At 33.6% G+C, this 21494-nt stretch overlaps 3 protein-coding genes across 4 annotated transcripts; 2 read left to right on the top strand and 1 right to left on the bottom strand.

The window, feature by feature from the left end:
• The first annotated feature begins 8167 nt into the window (after nt 1–8167).
• Nucleotides 8168–12542, top strand: LOC107021190 (cytochrome b-c1 complex subunit 8-like). Its single transcript, XM_015221799.2, has 2 exons — nt 8168–8466; nt 12181–12542. Exons 1-2 carry the CDS (start codon nt 8297–8299, stop codon nt 12227–12229), a joined length of 219 nt encoding a protein of 72 aa, XP_015077285.1. The 5' UTR covers nt 8168–8296; the 3' UTR covers nt 12230–12542.
• A 1574-nt stretch (nt 12543–14116) lies between these two features.
• On the top strand, nt 14117–18484 carry LOC107021287 (putative B3 domain-containing protein At5g58280). Of its 2 annotated transcripts, none has more exons than XM_015221915.2 (8): nt 14117–14323; nt 15375–15479; nt 15961–16038; nt 16132–16227; nt 16618–16676; nt 16752–16911; nt 17314–17520; nt 17899–18484. In XM_015221915.2, the coding sequence occupies exons 2-8, from the start codon at nt 15405–15407 to the stop codon at nt 18130–18132; spliced, it is 909 nt and encodes a 302-aa protein (XP_015077401.1). In that variant the 5' UTR covers nt 14117–14323; nt 15375–15404; the 3' UTR covers nt 18133–18484. The 2 variants fall into 2 exon arrangements, with proteins under 2 accessions (XP_015077401.1, XP_015077400.1); XM_015221914.2 differs by having other exon boundaries at nt 14118–14323; nt 15283–15479.
• A 344-nt stretch (nt 18485–18828) lies between these two features.
• Nucleotides 18829–21322, bottom strand: LOC107023517 (60S ribosomal protein L10-like). Its single transcript, XM_015224230.2, has 4 exons — nt 21227–21322; nt 19722–20223; nt 19192–19273; nt 18829–19072 (listed from the first exon to the last, which is right to left on the bottom strand). Exons 1-4 carry the CDS (start codon nt 21234–21236, stop codon nt 19004–19006), a joined length of 663 nt encoding a protein of 220 aa, XP_015079716.1. The 5' UTR covers nt 21237–21322; the 3' UTR covers nt 18829–19003.
• Nucleotides 21323–21494: the final 172 nt, after the last annotated feature.

Raw genomic sequence — 21494 nt, 5'->3', positions numbered from 1 at the left:
ACCCAACAATAGATTCACATATATTACGCAGTCGGAACAGATTTAAGCTACTCAATTCATAAAACCTAGCCTACCTGGGCGTCAAGCGATTGCACAGAGTTTGACTTCAACTCGAGTTTCCCAGGCTTTGTGACTGTGAATTTGGCCAAGAATTAGCAAGATTTTGTCATCTTCACGCTAGAAATCTATTCTCCTTCATTCCCAAGCTTAGAACAGTCTTTTTGAGGTTTCTAGGGTGTTTTACGACTTATTTAGATATTTTAGGAAGATAGAGAAAATAAGATTTCTCGTAATTTTTATTTTTCCTCACATATCCTACTCTGGCGCCAGCTAACCCCGCCATGGCGAATATGATACCATCCCCCACTTTTTGCGCATTTGTTTGATGAGCTAAGCCTAGTTTTCATACAAGTCAAAAGCTAGCCTGAGACCTAAAAAAACAAGGTCAAAATCAATCCCTCTATTTCCTGTATTTGACTAGTAGGGCTAATAAACGACCCTTTGATCTATGTCGTGTTCATCCAGTTCTGATTAGAAATTTTATAATGAGTGGAGCGAGGGACTTTAGAGGGAAAGGGGGGGAGGGGGGGGCTTTAATTGAAGTAGAGACAAAGCTTCTATCCATATAGTCAAGTGACTTTCACATTTCATAGAGAGTTAGAAAACGAGGCTTAGATCGATGTTGTAGGGCATTCTGATGCGGGAAAAAATCTTTTAAAAAAGAATATGGGTGAAAGAGGATTGAGAACAATAACGCGAGCGCCAAAACGCTAGCACTAACTACTCCCACAAACACACATGATAAGGGGATGTGGGGACAACCAGACTACCACTTGTACCAAATATGGATCCGGACGATCCCAGAGCCAACGTCGATTATAGCCCATGGTCAGGCTACTCCAGAAATAGTCCTGCTCAGTTGCTTCCCTTCTAGTCGCTTCCTAAAATTCTAGATCCCGCTTCAGCTTCGTCGATCCTCCCAAGTTTCTTATCCTGTTGAAGACTTATGAATCGTTTTCACCAAAACCAAAGGTTGAGCTTACCTCAAGTCAGTTCAATCTTATCATGAACTTGAATTATTTATTGAAGTCTCCAATCATTCTTGTTGGAGAGATGTGGTTACGTTCCCTATGTCTCTTTTATTTATGACATACTATGGTGCCTCGGGGCTGTCTCACGAATATCTTCGATCCAAACATTCACATTTACTCTCTCTTAGAGGATGAGCTATGCCTTCGATATCGCAAAAATATAGCAATTGAAGATCTATAGCTGCTTCGCGGGCCAATAGAAACGCAAAAGTTTCATATAACGGTGCCTTGAACAGGCTATGAAAAGAGATTTTAAACGGAGGGAAAACCAATCTGAGAAGGGGTACATGAAAGGGAGTTTGCTGCTTACAAATCTGATTGTCAGGATTTGGAGTGAAATCTGTTTAATTTTTCGGCAACCTCACCATTACTTAAGGGCTAAAAATGGGGGATTAGAAATGGAGCTAGCACTGATTTCTAGTTCCACCACTGACTCTGATTCCTCGTAGAGTTACCGTCTTCTTTTAGTCTAGTGGAAAGGCATACACTAAGGGAAATCCTTTCCCCTTAGGAATTAGGAATAAGTCGTTTATGCACTGTTCCCATCTACCTTTCTTAGTGTGATTTCACATATCTCATTTACATCAAGTGTGATCAATAAAACAACCTTCATATACATACTAGTATCATAATGAAGCAATAATATACCTACATCACACAATCATAGAATCTCAACCATCACCTATCATGGAATATTCATCACACACATCATGTAAACCTAATTCGATCATACTCAGCCCTAACTCATCGTCTAGGGCTTCTTTCTAAGGTTTAAATGATAAATCAACCGGTGCACGAAGGCCTACTCATAAATCTCACTGTTGATTCACATTTATGCACTGAGCACATATTTAAACTACTCAATTCATTAAAATCTAGCCTACATGGGCGCCAAGCAGTTGCACAGAGTTAGTGACTTTTTTTCCTGTTTACCAACTTTTGTGACCGTGAAATTGGCCAAGAATTCGCAAGATCTCGTTATCCTCATGCTAGAAATCTCCTTCTCTTTCCTTCTCAAGCTTAGAGCGACTTTTCTGAGGTTTTAAGGGTGTTTTACGTCTTTTTTAGGTATTTTAGGAAGATGGAGAAAATAGAATTTCTCGTAATTTACGTTCTCTCGCCTATTTCGCTAGGGCGCCAACTTATCCCAGCCTGGCATCGCCGCCCTAGCGGCATCTGGCCTGCTATGGCGAGAAAGTGGCCCAGAATTCCCCGGATTTTTTCTCCTCCTAATTAACGATGCTTCAGGTCACTACATCAATGATGTAATAGACACCCACAAAGTTAAGGTGTATTTTTAAAAGTTCGGGACAACTTCAATAGTATTTTGTCTCTTTTCTCTATTATCAATTCAAAATTTTCAGTATATTGTATAATACCAGTTTTCAATATATGGTACTCAATAATGTTAAAAAGTAGTTAAAATTCCAATGTTTAAATAATTAGGTTTATACTTGTTATCCAAAATTCATATTCAATAAATACGAACACTAAACACTATTAAAAATAATAACAAAACAAGATGAAAGAAAAAAAATTGAGTCCACTAAATTTACAATATATCCTTAAAGAGATAACAACTTTGCAATATTTATATTGATATAGTATTTATTATCATGTCCATTCCAACCACATCATGTAAAACTATAGTTTCATATAACTTTTAAAAAAAATACAAAATTGAATTGTACGTTTGAGATTCTTTTAGCTGCACAGAGTATTTGATCAGTAAAAAAAAGCTGCATAATTACTATTCACCAGATGAACTTTATCATAAAATATTTCACTAAGTCAAATGATTATACTTTTGAATTTTCTTAGCACAACTTGTCACTCTGTTGAAAAGTTGAATTGTAATATCTGTCTGCTCATGTCATATATTATATTCTATTCACAATTGGCTGTTTCCATTAATACCTAAAGGTCCATTTATTTAACTGAAAAACAACACTCTTTTAACTAAAAGTAGTACTTGTACAATGTTGAGTTTTAACCCTAAAAATTAAAGCATATATATCTTTATATTAACGGATATAGATTTGTCATATTCTTATTTAGAAATGCGATATTTATTAATTATTAGATTGATTGATAAAATTGTATTACGTATCGCTATTTAGTCTTCTGTTAGAGTAATAAGCGTGTATACTCTTAATTTTTAGACGATAAAATTGTCAACATCCCTAAAATATGACGAAATATATTTACAATTAGTTGTTTCCATTAAAACCTAAAGGTCCCTTTGTTTAACTGAAAAACAAAACTCTAACTAAAAGTAGTACTAGTACAATGTTGAGTTTGCAGTTTGTACAGTAATATTCTACTAGTAATTTGATACTTGCATTTACTTTCCTCTATAAAAATTGAAGTAAACGCTAAAGAATGTGGTGCAGTTGATAAATTTGAGTTTTGAATATAAAAAAATATAGCGTAATGAATGAATTTAAATTTTGAATTTCAAAAAATCTTCAGTAAAAGTGGGGCCTTATGGGGGTAGGGGGCATGAATCTCAATTAATATCGAATTTCGAGTGGAAAATATAATAAGATTGACATGAAAAATATCTTTTGTTCTTGTTTGATTTATATGACATTTTTTATTTTTTTAAGATTCAGATTATGTAATTTTAATTGATATTTTAAAATATATATTTTTCATTATATACATGACAATGATGAGAAGTAGGACAACTTCCCTGTACATTTTCTGTAAAAGTTTTAATTATTTAATTGATCTAATCTAATTTCAAATCAAATTAATTAAATTGATTTTCAAAAAAAGAAATAGCACATAGATTAAGATTTAGAAAATATATTATTTTATGCAGGTTCTTGTATGAAATAAAAATTCCTGAATTAACAGAATGTTGATAAGAATATTTAACACTCTAAGCAATCGTTTGGTTATAAAAATTATGTGGGTTATTTCAGTATAAAATTAGGATTGAATTTTTCGAATGTTTGGTTGTGGATATATTATTTAATCAATTAATATCGAGGTAAAATTTATACCAAAATCTTGGAATTATCTATTAGAAGGTGAGATTATTATGCCTAACTTATTTATATAATCTAGATAAATATTATAGAAGGTGCGTTCAGAATAGTAATAGCGATGACATACTTTATTTTTCTTATTTTTATCGAACTTGTTTTTCTAAAGTTTTGACCAACATCTCAAATTTGTGAATGAGATTTGTGGTCTATTGATCTTCTCGTATGAACTAGGACAATTCTCTTTTCATGAGCTAGCAGGTTGAGTTAGGTCTATGATACAATTTTTTATATGGTATAAGAACAGAACTCATCTTACACGGTGTTGAACATCCAAATTAAATTATGCATGCATCGTATGTTCAGCCTGATTATATGACGAGTTAAGAGATTTAATCTTAATTTTAACCATCAAATATGAAAAGAATGGAAAAGGGTCAAAAATACCTTTAAACTACCCGAAATAGCTCAGATATACCCTTAAACTATATTTTGGCTCAAAACTACCCTCCCGTCAAATTATTGAATAAAAAATGTCCTTCTAATTAACGGAAATTGTAAAATGCCATGTGGATGCCACATGACACCCCAATAGATTTCCACTGCCACATAGACTAAAAAGAAAATGGTCAAAAGTACCCTTAAACTATTCGAAATAGATCATATTTACCCTTAAACTATATTTCGGCTCCATATGGCATTTAACAACTTCTGTTGATAAGAAGGATACTTTTGATTCAATAGTTTGACGAGAAGGGTAGTTTTGAGCCGAAATATAGTTTAAGGATAAATATGAGTTATTTCGGATAGTTTAAGAATATTTTTGACCCTTTCTATTTTTATCTACGTGGCAGTGGAATCCTATTAGCATGCAATGTGGCATCCATATGGCATCCACTTGGCATTTAACGACTTCCGTTAATAAGAAGGATATTTTTGACCTAATAGTATGACGAGAAGGATAGTTTTGAGCCGAAATAAAGTTTAAGGTATATATAACCTATTTCAAATAATTTAAAAATATTTTTAAACCTTTTCCGGAAAAAAATTATATATAATGATAATCATATTGCTTTTGCGTAGTCTAAATCTCTAACCATTTGATGTTTCTTTTTACAAGATAAAATGACCACTTCCTGTTGTTTTACCACTTTCTTTTATGCCCATAGAATTATTTTAGGAATCATTTGTCTAAAAATAATTCTTGTGCATGCTAAGTAATAATTAATGAAATAAACTTTGGGTTAGGGTATATATATAGGGGTGGGGTAGGGAGACAAGAGTTGCAATATTTGACTGGATAAACATAGAAAGTCGTGTGATAAAAATATTGTGGTTTAGTAGTTATTCACTGAGGTATGAAGTATTTTATTTTAGAGTTGAATTTTGACATAATATTTTATGACATATTCTTTTATCATATTGATATAAAAAAGCTAACATAAGTAGTACTTTTTGTATATTTTAATATTTAAATTTTTTATTTAAAATATTAAATTTATTCAATTTAATTTAAATTTAAAAAATTAATCAAATTGACTTTATGTTAAAAGTGGAGAGGTGAGTATATGATATTTGATAGGTAGATTGGATGTGAGTAATTTTTTATGTATAAAATTAATATGACGTTTAGTTGATAGTTTAAAATCTACATACTAAAACATATATAACAATGTAAGTCATGAGATCATTTATGTATTATTTTATGCAATATAAAAAAGTATAATAATTAATACATGAATAATTTATTCCTGCATAATTAAGAGTTGCACAAAATAATACATATATTATAACATCACCTTTAATTCACACCTTATTAATATTTGTATAACTCTAAGCAGCTAACAAACTATGTAATAGTTGATTAGATTTAGAATTATCAAAAGAAAACAAAATATATTACCTAAAATATAAGTCTAAATATTTACCACTATATATTATTTTGTTATAAAATGACAAGCGTAAGACTTAATCATTTTTTTAAATATAAAAATGATATCAATTTTTGAGTGACATCAAATGTGACTAAAAGGTAAAACAAGATTGTGATATTGGGGGTTCTAAATTTAATTAGAGCATGGAAAATTAGGAAAAACTTATAACGATATTGAGATTTGAACCCATAACTCGCGCGTATATATATATATATATATACTTATTCAATCTATTTTCTATTTGATAAGTTTTTGGTTTCTACGAGAAACAATATCATACAAATTACTTGTATATTACATGTATATCACATGCATATCACTTAGATATCATATGCACATCACTTGTGGGTCATATAACAATGTAATAAGCATAAAAGTACATTGATATACATATTACATGCACAAATATATACATTAAGATGAACACTTTACCCTTTAAACACAAAAAACCCTAAAAAAAAACACCTTAACACTATAACATTGCAAAAAAAATTAAATCATGACTAACTTGCGACCTGAACAATTTTCTATCTAAGGTTATGTCCTCAGTTAATCGATCAGAACTAATCACCTTTCCTCAATATTTCTCTGACCTACCTTACCTTTCTTGAATCTCAGTACATTAAATCTCTCGCACCTTCTCACTGGACTTCTACATCTCGTCTTCATAATTTAGTTGAAGATATGTTTATTCAAATTTATTCTTATATATAAAAAATTAAGAGCAACTTTCACATATATCAAACACAAAAATCATATTTGTATGCTATAGATATAGTTTGCATAATTGCATTTCATAACAAACTTTATGTTTGCCATGGCTATTTCGCTATACAAATATACAAAAGAAGCTGACTATTTCGCTATACATATACACAAAAGAAGCATTTGTATAATCTGTTTCGGTATACATATATAAAAGAATCAATTGTATAATTTGTGTTTGTGTAAAGAGAGAAAGATAAAAGAAAATTGGGTCAGGGAAGATCGTATTTGTATAATCATAAGTGTATAGGACGAAAATATATGCATTTGTATTTGTATATACAATTTTCTTTCGCTTTATACAAATACAATGTACATTTATATTTGTATAAAGTGTGAGAGGCGAGCGAGATTTGGGAGTGTGACAAGCGAAATTTGAGATATGGGAGAGAGAGGAACAAAGATATATGTATATATATATACAATTTTCTCTCGCTTTATACAAATACAAAACACATTTTACACACTTGTGTTCGTATAAAAGCGTGAGAGGCGAACGAGACTGTCAGCGAGAACGAGAGTGGTGAGCAAGATTCCAGGAGGGAGAGAGGCGAAATAGCAACACTTTGCTATGAAGTACAATTAAATCAAACTATGTTAATAGGATTTGATTTGAATTAATAGTTTGCTATTATACATACATCTTTTCCAAAAGTTAATAATTTTTCAATAACAACGATGGCTAAATATTAAAAGTGGGAAAAATTACGCAGTTAAGCGAACTTATACTATTTAATTACTCTACATAGATATAGTTTGCTATAATTACTACTCGCGACTAACATTATACATTAATTACATGAGCTGATTTCGAGTTTGTATAATTAGTCACGTTTGTATATGTATAATTCACCACGATTTACAAATACATATGTATAATATACAATTATTTAACCTATATACATATATAATTCACCTCTCACTCTCGCCTCTCTCTTCCCTCTCTCAACCTCGCTCGCCTCTCTCCTCCCTCTTCCAATCTCGCTTGCCATATATTCAAATGCACATGTATAATATACAATTATATACATATACAATTTACCTCTCTCCAACTCTCTGTCCTCTCTCGATCTCTCTCACCTTTATCCTCCCTCTCCCAGTCTCGCTCGGCTCTCTCTCTCCTCTCTCTCCCAATCTCTGTTGCCATATATACAAATACATATATATAATATATAATTATCTAACAAGTACACATATACAATTCACCTTTCTCCCACTCTTTCCCTCTCTCTCCTAATCTCGCTTGTCTCTCTCTTTCATGTAACATGTAGCTACAATTTGTAATTATCAAACTATAACTATAGAGAGTAATTAATTATTTTTTAAGTGGCTATATGTGAAGTATTTGAAGCCCATTATTCAAGATGGAGAAGGGAAGCCCAGAAGCCCAAACCATTTTTCACCAAATTACTCTTTACCAAAATACCAATTCCATTTTCTTCTCCAAATCTCAAATCAACAAACCCTAGATTTGTTAAGGATCGAAGCAAATCACTATTCGCTGTGAAGGAAGATGGGGAAGCAACCGGTGAAGCTGAAGGCTGTTGTATACGCTATATCTCCATTTCAACAGAAAATTATGCCTGGTTTATGGAAGGATCTTCCTGGTAAGATCCATCACAAAGTTTCTGAAAATTGGATCAGCGCTACTCTCTTGCTTGGTCCACTCGTCGGAACCTACTCGTAAGTACTGTTTATTGTGTTTTCGCTGTTTTTTTTTCACGTAATTCACTTGTTTTTCCCTTTGGTCTAGGACTTGTATGGAGAGAAATGGATGGAAAGGATTTGTGTAGCCGATTTAAGCTGATTTGGGTTGAAGCTTAGTTAATTGATTGTTTTTTTCTCGATTTATAATCTGATTAGAGCAAAATGAGCATAGGGGATTTTTGGGTACAGTATTTTGGTTCAATATGGAATTTTGTTCTTTTGGGATAGGACCTGAATCGAGAAATGGATATAGAGAATTTGTATAACTGATTCGAGCTATACAAATTGGTTGATTGATTGTTTTTTCTCGATATCTGACCTGATTTGAGTGAAATGTGTATAGGGAATTTACGGGGTATGGGGATTTGGTTCAATTGGCAAAGGTATGAGGTATTTATCCATCAAATTTGTAAGCCGAAATAGTGGATTCCTCAGTAGTAAAAAAATGGACTTTGGGGGGATTTATATAACTTACTGTAGCTAATTTAGTGTCGAGGTGTAGGTATCTGAACCGAATTCTTTCTGGTTAAAGAATCTCTTTCTAGTTGCTCTGGAACAATTAGGAGATTCTCTAGAAGAAATACGGGGTTCTGCTTCTGGCTTGGTTAATTTTTCTCGAGATCAGACCTGGTTAGAGCGAGATATGTATAGGGTATTTATGGGTGCAGGGCTTTATTGCAATAGGGGATTTCACTCTTTTGGGCTAGAACCTGAATAGAGACATGGATATATAGAATTTGTGTAACTGATTCGAGCTAATTAAGTATTGAGGCGTAGTAAATTGATTGTTTTCTTGCTCAAGATCTGACCTGATTAGAGTGGAAATGGATATAGGGGATTTAAGGGTACATGGTTCGATTGGCAAAGCTAGGAGGCATATTGTTGAGTATAGAGATTGATATAGAGGATTTCGCTCTTTTCGGCTATGGCCAAAATAGAGAAATGGATATAGAGAATTTGTATAACCAATTCGCACTAATTTAATATTGAGGTGTGGTTAATTAATTGTTTTTTTAATCAATCTCTTGACTTCATTAGAGCGAAATAGATATGGAGCATATATGTTACAGTGCCTTGGTTCAATTGGAAAAGATAGGAGGTATATTATTGAGTAGAGAAATTGATATAGGGCATTCATTTTCTTGGGATAGGACCGGAACTGAGAAATGGATATAGAGATATTGTACAACCAATCCGAGCTAATTGATTGTTTTTTCTTCATCTTTGACCTGATTATAGTGAAATGGACATGGGGGATTTAAGGTTACATGGCTTTGGTTCAATTGGCAAAGTAAGAGGCGTATTATCGAGTAGAGAAATCGACATTGGGTTTTTTTCTCTTTTGGGCTAGGACCCGGATAGAGAAATGGATATAGAGACTTTGTATAACCAATTCAAGCTAATTAAGTAATGAAGCTTAGTCAATTGTATTGTTTTTTCCTTTAGATCTGACCTCCTTAGAGCGGAAATGGATATAGGGGATTTATGGATACAAGGCTTTTGGTGCAATTGGAAATGGTTGGTGGCATACTATCCGTCAAATTTGGAAGCTGAAACATATGATTCCTCGGCAGTGAAAGAATAGATGTAGGGGATTTATATAGCTTACCCTAAGTAATTTAGTATTGAGGTGTGGTTGTGATTGTTTTGATATATGATATTCTCCTAAATAGAGCGTAATGGTTAATATGGGTGATGTATTGCTCATGGTCAATTGGCAAAGGTGGGATGGACCCTTATCCGTTGAGTTTGAAGCTGAAACAGTAGATTCTTCGGGGACATTCATATAACTGACCCGATCTAAATTAATATTGAGGCGTGGTTGATTGGTTGTTTTGGGACTTTGACATAAGTAGAGCCTAGTGAGGTGAATATAGATGATTTATGGATCAAGGATTCTAATAACATACAATAGTATCAAATTAGGATTTGATAGATTTTATTGCATTGGTATTATATTTGTTTCCTTGTGTGAACTCTTCAATCTTCATAATCATGAAACTATGCCTATGCTGCTAAAGTTGGAGATATAGTAATTGCCAATGATCGAAGGATCCTTGTGTAATCTGTCTAGTTCAAGAAACTTGTTATCTCCTGAAGTTCTTTTTACTCTTTAAAGTTTGTTTTTTCTCACTTTCATTTGAAAATAAATGTGGCCATGAAGATTTCTAAGAATTTAGGGACCATCCAAAAGCCTCTCATCACTTTTCTCACTTTCATTATATTTTTCTTTTTCAAATCTTTGTTTAAATTAAAAAAATAAGCCTATTTATAGTTCAGTTTTTTTTTATTAAGGAAATTACATTCAAACAACCAAATATTATCAGCAAAAACTATAACCAACGCAATTCCATCTTTAACTCCAACTCTAAAAATTTCAAATGGAGTGATTTTTCTAATAGAATGTAGTATTATCAGCAATGAAATCTAATCTATGACATTAAAATTGGGTTATCTTCCTCCCTTTGAGCTGGATGTGAGTTGGGCCCAAAATCTAATCTACAGTATTTTCAAAATTCCTAAATATTAGTCATGTTGATTTTTACTCCCTCTGTCCATCAATGGCTGTCCACTATTGACTTGGCACACCTTAAAAAAAAATAAATAGTAGGGTTAATGTAACTATTACACGTAGAATATTAAACAATTTAATGCTTTGGGAAACATATTAGGTATTGAATAAGTATTTGATAGCAAGGGTAAAATAGACACAAAAGGGTAAATTATCTCTTCGTTTTCAAAACAGGACAAGTATGGTTGGACAACTAATTTTAGTGTAGTGGACAAGTAAAGGTGGATGGAGGAAGTACTTCCTCCGTCTACTTTTATTTGTTCACTATACTGAAATTAGATATCCACTTTTACTTGGTCATCAAAAAGAAGATATCCACTTTTACAGATTTGAAAATCAAGAAGTTTATCACTTTGTTCCTAATTTTCACCCTTGTTATTACCTATAGTCATTTCCCAATGCATTGAATTTATTATATTCAGTGGGTAATATAGTAAAATTATCTTCTATTTATTGCTCCCAAGGCATGTGACAAATCAATACTGGACAAGTAAAAATAGATAGAGGGATTACTTTCTTGTTAATGCTCTTTAAATTGATTTATGTCATGTATGCTAGTGTTTGAGGTTTCAGTATGCAATAAACTCTTTTTTAGTTTGTGTTCTAGCTATTTGCAAACTTGACCTATTTAAAGGAGCTGATTGCTGAAACCTTCATCATGTTTGGGCTTCTAAAATTTAGATTCTTTAGTTCAAATACTTCATCTATGCCATTTTATGATATTTGACTGGTTACAGCACCTACATATTTAGTTTGCCTTGTGGATTATATAAGCATAATGGAAGAAAGCAATAAATAATGTTAAGTTTGAAAAGATAAGTTGCATAATAATATATATAATTGCTGGAGTGTTGTCAAACATTTCAAATTCCCAAATAGAAAGACGTCCTTTCTCTCGATTAGGGCTTTCGGGAGGATCTCCTTTTAGTTTGGATAGTTGGCTGAATAAATTTGTTTCAACCTCATCAATTACAAGATGCAATGAATTCTTTTGACAAGTTTAGGTGCTGAAAATGCATATGACAGTCGTCGTTATAATTAACACAGACGTGTGTTTGCGTGTGTATAATGATAACAATACGCGTAGTGATCACTCCCCGCATTCTTTGTGCATGCAGGTATGTGCAGAACTTCCTGGAAAAGGAGAAGTTAGAACACAGATACTAAAACTGTTTCTTCATCTGTCTGTTGGAGATCTCTACTTCATTTTGCAGTTTTCAACAGGAAAATAAGCTACTATTGTTGCATTTTTTTGGAACTTCTCATTTTGAAGATAATTTACTTGTATGGCGCCCTATAAATAACAACTAAATCTCTGTTAGGGTCTTTTGATTGTCTTGTGCATCCTAAATCTTATTCAGAAATAGAGTTTTAAGAATAATTTGTAATACATTTCATTGACTTGCTGTTGAAGTCCCCATTGTGATTGCACAATGAACAATTTTCATTAAATTATCATGTGTTTTCTTGGCTTGATTAAGAGTTGGCATGGGTAATCGATCCTTGTTCTCCCGATATCCCTTTGTTACATCAACTCAACCACCTTTACGAGTCTAAATATTTGCACCAACGTTGTTTCTCTGGAATCTTAATTTGTAAGTTTATATTTTAATTTTACTACATCACTTCAATATGACCCCAAAAAAGACTACTGAATATTGGATGTTACCAGGGCCAAACAAATACTACTATGCACAGAAGATTCAAGCATCCGGAGCGTGTAAAATGTTAACAAAAATTTTAAAATGATATATGAATATTTATTTTAACCAAAAAGGTAAAATAACTGGAAGGACAGCAATTTCGCCGGAAAAAGTAAAATCGCTGCCTTAGCAGCGATTTCCAAAACATACCGTGATGAAGACAGACTTCATGCTTTTCTTCAGTACATAGTACATAGACTTCCAAATTGTTTTTTTTATTTTTTCCAATCAATTTTTTTTAATATTTTTTTTTACAATTTTTTTAAAATTAAATTTTAAATTTTTTAAAGAAATTTTAATTTTAAATTTTCCTACTACTTATTCCAAAATAATTTCCTTTTTTAATGATTTTTAAAAATAAGTAGCAATCAAAATTTTTCTAAAAAATTGATTTAAAAAAATATAAAAAAAAATTAGAGACAAATCGCTGCAATTGCAGCGATTTGCTCCTATTTTTTTTTAATTTCAATTTAAAAATTAAGGAAATCGCTGCTTAGGGAGCGATTTATTAAAAAAATATATATTTTAGAAATCGCTGCCAAGGCAGCGATTTCTTTTTATCAAATTTTTTTCGACGATAAAAATCGCTCCTCTTCTAGCGATTTTGCCCTTTTGGTTAAAATAAAATTTCATATACCATTTTAGGATTTTTGTCAACATTTAATACTCTTTAGGCTCCGGACTCTATTATACTGCTTGAATATTTAATATTCGAGTCTCCAACTATTATGTCAAATTAATTAAATTTTTGAAGCATAATAAAAAGTATCATCACCATTTTTTTTATCTGTCCAATTTAGATTTATAGTTTTTGAGTTATGAAGTTATACGCACTGCAACAAGTTTTGTATTTTGGATCCATAACATAAGTTCTTACATTAACCAAACTCTAAAATTAATCATTTATTTAGTTAAAAGAATCATGATCTATTTCAATTAGATATTTAAACACATGATACAATATTTTTCAATTAAATATTTATTACTCAAAATTTTAAGAAGTTATTTTTAAGCGCTCATTATATAGATAAGTTAATCACTTAAAATATGTACGAAAAAGCGCCTTAATAAGTTGGAAAGCATCACTCTTGTTCAACTTGAGACTGATACGTAGAATTAAAAGAGGTGACATATTTCATATCATTAACTTACCAAAATATCTCAAAGCAACAACTTTCGCAAAATTTGAACAAACCCTAGTTCGGGTTATTGGAACAAACATGTGGTTCGTATATTATTGCTCTCAGTTAGAACAAACTATAGTTCAACTAAATACATGACACTTGGGGGTCATTTGGTACACGAGATTAAGTATGAAATATTTGAGAATTACCTTGTGATAAGATTTTATATTACGATCGAAAAAATAATTTAATTCGCGTACCAAGCGTATACTTTACTTCCCTAAATAGAAACCCTTATGTATGTGTGCACACAACCCAAAGCTGAAGAGGCGCACATACTGTTTTCCCTCTCAACTCTTCTCTACCTTTCAAATTTCAAAAAAAAAAGCTCTCAAATTTCATCTTTTCTCTCTACACCTGCATTTTCACCTCTGGTTTGATAATTTTTGCTCTAAAAATTTTATTTTTATAAATTGGGTTTGGCTATTTTGTTTTTCTTGTTTTATGTATTATATTTTTTTTTTGCTGTTCTTTAATTTCCCTCCTGACTTTATCATTGTACTGTTAATCATTTTTTTAGCTAATTATATGTAAATCTTTTGATTTAAGTATTAATTTAGTAATCTGATGAGTATCTATAACTTAAATCCTGACTCTAATCTTGAAAAAGTTGCATACTTTGATGAGGGGGTTGGATTTCTTGTTCCAAATATTGGTACTTTTATGCAGTGAATGCTGATAGCTACTAGGTTTTTTCTTCATGCTATTATCACATTATTGGTCTTTTAAAATTGAAAGACTTTGATTGTTACGGAACTACTCTTTTCGTTTCAATTTGTTTGTTTTGTTTTGACTTGCTGTGTAAATATGACTTTTGAATTTTGCGATTTTTAAACTAAAAATGTGTTGAATGCACCGAAATGTTTTTAAACATGTCACGAGAAAAGTTAGAATGAAAGAGTTTGATATCTAAAATAATACTAGAAGTCACTTATGATGTGTTCAAACCCCAAGTATTTTGGAATTGAGGCATAATTGATCGATTGGTTTCTTTGTATGAAGTAGAAGCCTAGAAGAGTAAAATGTGTTCAAATGAAACAAGATTCATAGAGCCGACCCCAATTAGTTTGTAGCTGAGGATTAGTTGTTGTAGTAGTTGTAGTTAGATGCTTAGATATTTGACCTTCCTGTGTTTCTATTGGAAACAACGTCTCTATCTCAACGAGATAAGGCAAGGTTTGCATACACTCGACCCTCCCCATACCCCACTTGTGAGATTACCCTGGATATTGTTATTATCTTTGTAAATAGTAGAAGTTTTAAACATTAGACTAACTTATCTTCAAATTGGTGACAATTGTTTTCCTATGAATGGTTATCTCTATGCAATTAGCATGTGACCTATTGCAGGTGAAAGAACATTTGGTGTTTGCTTCACATTTTAGCTTTGAAGTGCATTACAAGAAACACCCTTCTCTTTTCCAGATCAAGAAGGTCTTTTGAGTATTCTAGTCAATGGCAAATGACAAAACCAACAGTTACGAGGAGGTCCGTAGGCAAAGGGTTCTGGACAATAAGAAACGATTTGAGGTAGTAACTTCGTTAAAGCACAACATCTTTTAGTTCTTCTGCTGGTACTTTTAGACTAATCAAAATCGTTGTTGCATTCGTGTTGGATCTTCTAAAAATGCACTACTTTTGGAGGATCCAACATGCACCAATCGACATTTTTGAAGAGCCGAACAACATAGCTTTTGGATGCTTCTTTGAAAGAAAAATTAAGTAATTGAAGGCTTGCATGTGAACAATCTACTAGTTTTTGGAGACAATTATGGAGGAAAATTGTCTATATGGATAATTATTATGAAAATTCTTTTGGAGAAAAGTTGTATGTATGAATAAAAATCTACGTTTTGGTTGTATAAAACATATCCAGGCCTCTAATAGTAGTAAAAGAAATATGTTGCAGAGTTCACAATGAAGCAATAACCTGCCAATGACATTTTGTAGGAATTATAAGATTGCTTTCTCTATCTCTTACTATGTTCCCTTCTTTTTTACTTTTTTGAAGGATCTGGGGATTTTGAATATATCTAAAAACCTTTCTGATATTACAAAGTCTGAGAAGAAGTCCGACTATAAAACTGAGGTGACATGTTATGGTCATTTCATTCCTATAAAGAAATACTGCAGTTCTTATGTAAGCATGCATGAGCTGATATTGTTTTCTTGTCATGCATAGCTACGCCGAGTTAGACAAAAAGCAAACGATGTTTACCTGTCGGAGCCAAGAAGGTCTGCACGGGCAAGGAATCCTGTTCCAACATACCGTGATGAAGTAAGACTTCATGCTTTTGTTTCAGTACATAGTACATACTGGACACCACCTCATGGATGAACACTTGCTTCAGAATAAAGAGAAATATTATGAAATCTTCATAGGTTTTATAATATATTAATAAATAAAAGCGAACCTCAAAGAGAAGAGTATAAGCAAAGGGCTAGACTGACCTTACTGATCCTACGTACTAATTAACAAGCAGGAAGAATATAAGATCTAGCGAAAACTAAGTATTCTATAATCATCACAGAGTTTAACAACTCCTCACACATAGTCTTGATAAATATTTTTGGTGAAATCTCTTGCTATGTCCACTGTTTGTAAGTTTTTTCGTATGGTTATCAGTTTTTCATTTCTTCACTTAGTTACTTATCAATATCACCTCAGATTGATATAGAGCTTCCATCTTTACGGAAGAGATCAAAATTCAGCTCTTCATGGGCAAGGTGAGATGGTTTAATTTGAATTTTGATACCATTTGCTTCTGTCCGAACTCTGGAATAATTGCTTGGGATTGGCAGTTATCTAGCAAGACCATTGGAAGAAGTGAAAGTTGCTTCATATGAAGAGAAGGTACAAGCTTTAAAGTGTGCGGAAAAGCTCCAGAGTAATCTGCAGTCGGATAAGCCATTTTTTATCAAGACTATGGTTCGATCCCATGTCTACAGTTGTTTCTGGTTGGTAAGTTGCCATAGACTTCAGCTACTAGAGCCAAGGGAAGAATGAAAGAAGCAACAAAAAAAAAGACTCTTAACTTTGAGTATGCACATGTTGACACCTCAACTCATCTCCACTATGTCAATTGAACGCTCCAACTTACAAAATGATCATCAACTACCTCCGAAATTTATGTGTCACGTTAACATTGGATGTCCACGAGACACAGTGTGGACGAGTTGGAGTGTTTAGTTGTTAGTTGAGACCAAATTGAGGTGTCTAGATGTGCACTGTCAAAGTTAAGAGTGCTTACTTGTCAGCTTAGCTTAAATTTGAGTGTTCGTTATATACTATGCGACATAAAATAAAAAAAAAAACCTTTTTTATGCTACACTCATTACGGCCTATCTTGCGCAATGATATCAGGGACTTCCTACTAGATTTTGTCAAGACCATCTTCCCAAATCTACTGTAGATGTTCTGCTAGTGGATGAAGAAGGTTTAGAGTATGAAGCTCTCTTTATCGGCAAAAGAACTGGACTAAGTGGAGGATGGAGAGCTTTTGCACTTGATCATAAGCTGGATGATGGGGATGCTCTAGTATTTGAGTTGGTCGAGCCCACAAAATTCAAGGTTGGATTTCGATATGCAACACTCTAATCCGTTGAATAAGCTGACGTATAATATGATCTTATGAAAGATCTCAATTTCAACGCATTAGCTTGTCTCGTTTATCTTAGTTATTGCAAATCTGTAGACAAACAGCTTCAATCCCTTCTTTGCCAGTCCAGACTACCCGTTCCCTCAATAGTTCTTCTTCTCTAAGTGAATTGATGTACTTATTTCAAGTATTCTTATTGAGCCTAGGCTCTATCTGGAACAATCTCTCCATCTCTGCGAGGTAGGGGTAAGGTCTCCATACACTCTACCCTTCCCAGCCCCACTCGTTGGATACACTAGGTATGTTGTTGTTGCTGTTAATTCAGGTATTCTTATTTATAATGTCTATAGGTCTACATTGTTCGAGCATCCCAATGTTCAAGTGAAGTAGATAAACCCGAGGCAGAAAAAGAAGAAAGTGAAGCTGAAGAAACACCAAAGAGTGAAACAAAGAAAAAAAAGAAAAGCAGCAACAAACCAGAAGTTCCAACAATAGCTAAAGAAGAGGTCTCTGTAGTGGTGACTTCAGCTACGAGACGCAGTACTAGAAGAAAAGTAGAGAAGCATCATTCTGTAGGCATGTGAGAAATCAAACCCTTTGTTGTGGGCAAGCATACCAAAGTTTTGTGAAGATTTTGCAAGACATGTTAAAAATATTTGGCAGTAAATCTCATTTGCCAACAGCTAATTAGGCAACTTGCCTTAGAAACTCTTGACAGTTGAAGAAATGCAACTACAGTTCTGTTGCACCATTTTTACTTTGCTTTACTATGCTCTGAAGCAACTTAGCTTGTTATTTTTGGAAGAGCATATTTGTTCTCTGTGTTCGGAATTCTTCTATGAAGTTGTATCAGCGATCTTCAAGTTGCCATGATGAATGCTCCCTCTCTAAATGTGTCCTTCAAAATACTATTAAGAATCATTGGCATTTTGGTTACCTGTGCAGTCCTTCAATAGAACTTCTTGAGTAATCGGTCTATATGGTTGTCTGAAATAGTTTGGTTCCTGGTTGTCTGAAATAGTTTGGTTCCTGATCGGAACCATTCAAGATCAGGTGATTTGTCAAGTTTTTTCAGCACACTAACTCCCTCACTATTTATATTGATCAATGAAGTGTTGATTGAGTCAATTCAAACACATCTTGAATATTTCACTGGTGTATGTTATCAAACGAAAATCATAACAGAAACCAATACTGACCAAAAACCCAATCATGGAGAAAATTAAGATGCAACTCGCATGAGTAAGAAACGAAGTAGAACGTCCAAGGACAGCAAAATGTAAAACAAAACTCATCATCATTAAAATAAAAGCCAATAATTATACTTAGAAAAGGTAAACGTTCAGAGCGGTAACAACTTATATAATGGTTCAGAACTAGATAGAAGATCAGGACACAAAATTTCATTCAGCGGAAGCAGAAAGCTAAAGGTACAAATTTGTAAAGTCTGCAACTTCAATTCGCAGCTTCTAGAAAAGCTCTTCCAGGTTGACGTGCAGCAAGTCGTCCATGGCAGCCAAGAAGCTGCAAAAGCACAAGTAAAAGCACTAAGATTACATTGAATACATAGGCAAAAAGATCTGATATAAAATTCTATCACAATGCAGCTTGTAATAATATAAACAGATCATAGTGAAACAAACCTTGGCGTTCACACCGTCTGGGACAATACGATTCTCGGATTTGTATTTCAGATAATCGGTGCGGCTGAACTTAGTGAACCCCCTGCAGTTAAAAAGTAAGCACATTAGCACTCAAAGATACAGTGGTACAAGGACTAGCACAGATACTGTTCTAGTAAGGCTGCAAATAAAAATGCGGAGTGTATTAACATTAAAAGAGGCTTCAAAAGTATTGGACCAGATATTATACTCCCCTTAACTATGTTAGAAAAAGAGACCAAACGATGGTACAGGGGACACAAATAACTAAGACATTGAAACATCGAAAGCTCGTGTGATCTTTCTAGAATGAGCGCTACTAAACCAACCCTGACTTTCAAAAGCCGTAGATGTAAAATCCTACAAAACTGTGCAATCGTCATGAAAAACAAATAGCACAATGACAAGCCAGTCCTTCATAACCCAACATAAGTTAGTATGGGAAATTATTTAGTCCACAAACAAATGCAGGACATAAAAATTAAAGGTGAATAGGGAGATAGAAGTCATACCACTTTCTGCTGACAATAATCTTTTGTCGGCCAGGGAACTTAAACTTAGCACGGCGAAGAGCCTCTTGAGCATGGTTAGCATTGCCATCTTTGCACCGAACCGAGAGAAGAACCTGACCAATAGCAACACGGGCACAGACTCCCTGTGGCTTACCGAAAGCTCCTCTCATACCAGTTTGGAGCCTATCAGCCCCAGCACATGACAACATCTTGTTAATTCGCAGAACATGGAAGGGATGGACCCTAACCCTGAGGTGGAAAGCATCCTTTCCTGCAGACTTGGTCATGTACTTGTTGCAAGCAATACGAGCAGCTTCAAGTGCCTCACTTGAAACATTCTCCTTCTCCCAACTGACCAAGTGCACACAGAAAGGAAATTCATCAACTCCCTTTTTCTTCATACCCACATCATAGATCCTGATCTTTGGATCTGGGACACCACGGCAAAACCGTGATTTTGGGTAAGGCTTGTTCTTAATCTGGCGGTAACACCTTGCAGGTCCTGAAAGAAAGTAATATCAATAATACAGTGCAGAACAACTTAATTGTACTTCACTAACAAAGAATAATAAAAAGGTGGTGAGCCTTGTCATACTTGTGTCTGCCCATACACAGAAAGACTTGGTGCGTCTTAAGATACATTTTTTATCATCAACTTAACCATTTGCATTGATTCATCGAAAAAATCTCACAAGCTACATTTAAAAACCATACGACAAACTGTTCTCTTACACGTTTTTCCTCTACAACGATGATAACTCAGCTGTTTTTCAATTTGGTTGCAGAAAAAAGTTTGCTTTGCAAGAAAAAGAAAACAGGGCAAATGTCCCATCTTGAAACTACCAATTTATCATTTCTAGGACCAGAGCAAAAAGACACGTACCGTAGCAACATCATAAAACTAAAGGGCATAGTTTATATCCTTAAGCTATCAATTTAAAACTTGTAGAACAGCAGTCAGTATCAAAAGACACGAACTGTAGCAACAACATGTAGCTCCCACAAATTAAAACTTGTAGAACTGGAAATCAAGTGATCAGCATCAAAAAAAAACACGAACAGCAGCAACTACATGTAACTCCCACAAATTTTATCATCATGAATAAGCTACCCAATTTTATCACTTGCAGGACTAGAAGTCGAGTGGCTTGGTCTCAAATGACAGGAACTGAAGCAACATCATAAAACTCCATCAACTATAAACTCAAATGAGCATAGCTCCGTCAATACATTCTTACTATCTCTAGTCTCTATATGAATACTAATATTGGGGAATCTTCGTAACTAAACTTGGCAAGGATTCGATTCATTCACCACCTTTATGATCCCCTCCCCCAACTTCTTTACAAAAAAATCCTACTATTCATTGTGCTCTACATCTACATCTACTAGACCAAACATCGATAAATCAAATGTATCATTTCGCTGCAAATAGGGACTGTAATTGAGCTAAAACTGTAAAGGAAGATGAAAATCAACATAAATTTGCGAGAGAAAAAACTTACTTCGACCCATCGCTGATTCTCTTCGGGATTGTTAGGCGGCGGCTTCAGAAACACGAAATTGTAAAGAAACCCTAGCGTGTATGTATTTATAGGTGGATGAATTGATTGGGCCGACTTATGGGCCTTACGTCTGAGCATGCGTCAGTAAAGATTGGTGGGCCGATTCAATTCAAACCTAAACTTGACCCGTTAAAAAGTGAAAATCGAACTTTCACCAACAACCATTAATTAAGTTATAAAAATATATTTTGTTTTAAGAGATCCCCTA

This window comes from Solanum pennellii, chromosome 6 (genome assembly GCF_001406875.1).
Source record: "Solanum pennellii chromosome 6, SPENNV200".
In the NCBI taxonomy this organism is placed as follows: Eukaryota; Viridiplantae; Streptophyta; class Magnoliopsida; order Solanales; family Solanaceae; genus Solanum; species Solanum pennellii.
The sequence above is the reverse complement of the archived record's forward strand: the minus strand, read 5'-3'. Positions and strand labels throughout refer to the sequence as shown.

What these genes read in the sequence shown, in the direction of transcription:
- LOC107021287 (XM_015221915.2), top strand. Translation starts at nt 15,405, where the DNA reads ATGGCAAATGACAAAACCAACAGTTACGAGGAGGTCCGTAGGCAAAGG. An exon ending in ACAATAAGAAACGATTTGAG is followed by an intron (nt 15,480 to 15,960) that starts GTAGTAACTTCG and finishes ACTTTTTTGAAG; the next exon opens with GATCTGGGGATTTTGAATAT. An exon ending in TCGAGCCCACAAAATTCAAG is followed by an intron (nt 17,521 to 17,898) that starts GTTGGATTTCGA and finishes TAATGTCTATAG; the next exon opens with GTCTACATTGTTCGAGCATC.
- LOC107021190 (XM_015221799.2), top strand. Translation starts at nt 8,297, where the DNA reads ATGGGGAAGCAACCGGTGAAGCTGAAGGCTGTTGTATACGCTATATCT. An exon ending in CCACTCGTCGGAACCTACTC is followed by an intron (nt 8,467 to 12,180) that starts GTAAGTACTGTT and finishes TTGTGCATGCAG; the next exon opens with GTATGTGCAGAACTTCCTGG.
- LOC107023517 (XM_015224230.2), bottom strand. An exon ending in ATTATTGTCAGCAGAAAGTG is followed by an intron (nt 19,274 to 19,721) that starts GTATGACTTCTA and finishes TTTTAACTGCAG; the next exon opens with GGGGTTCACTAAGTTCAGCC. An exon ending in CAGACGGTGTGAACGCCAAG is followed by an intron (nt 19,073 to 19,191) that starts GTTTGTTTCACT and finishes GTGCTTTTGCAG; the next exon opens with CTTCTTGGCTGCCATGGACG.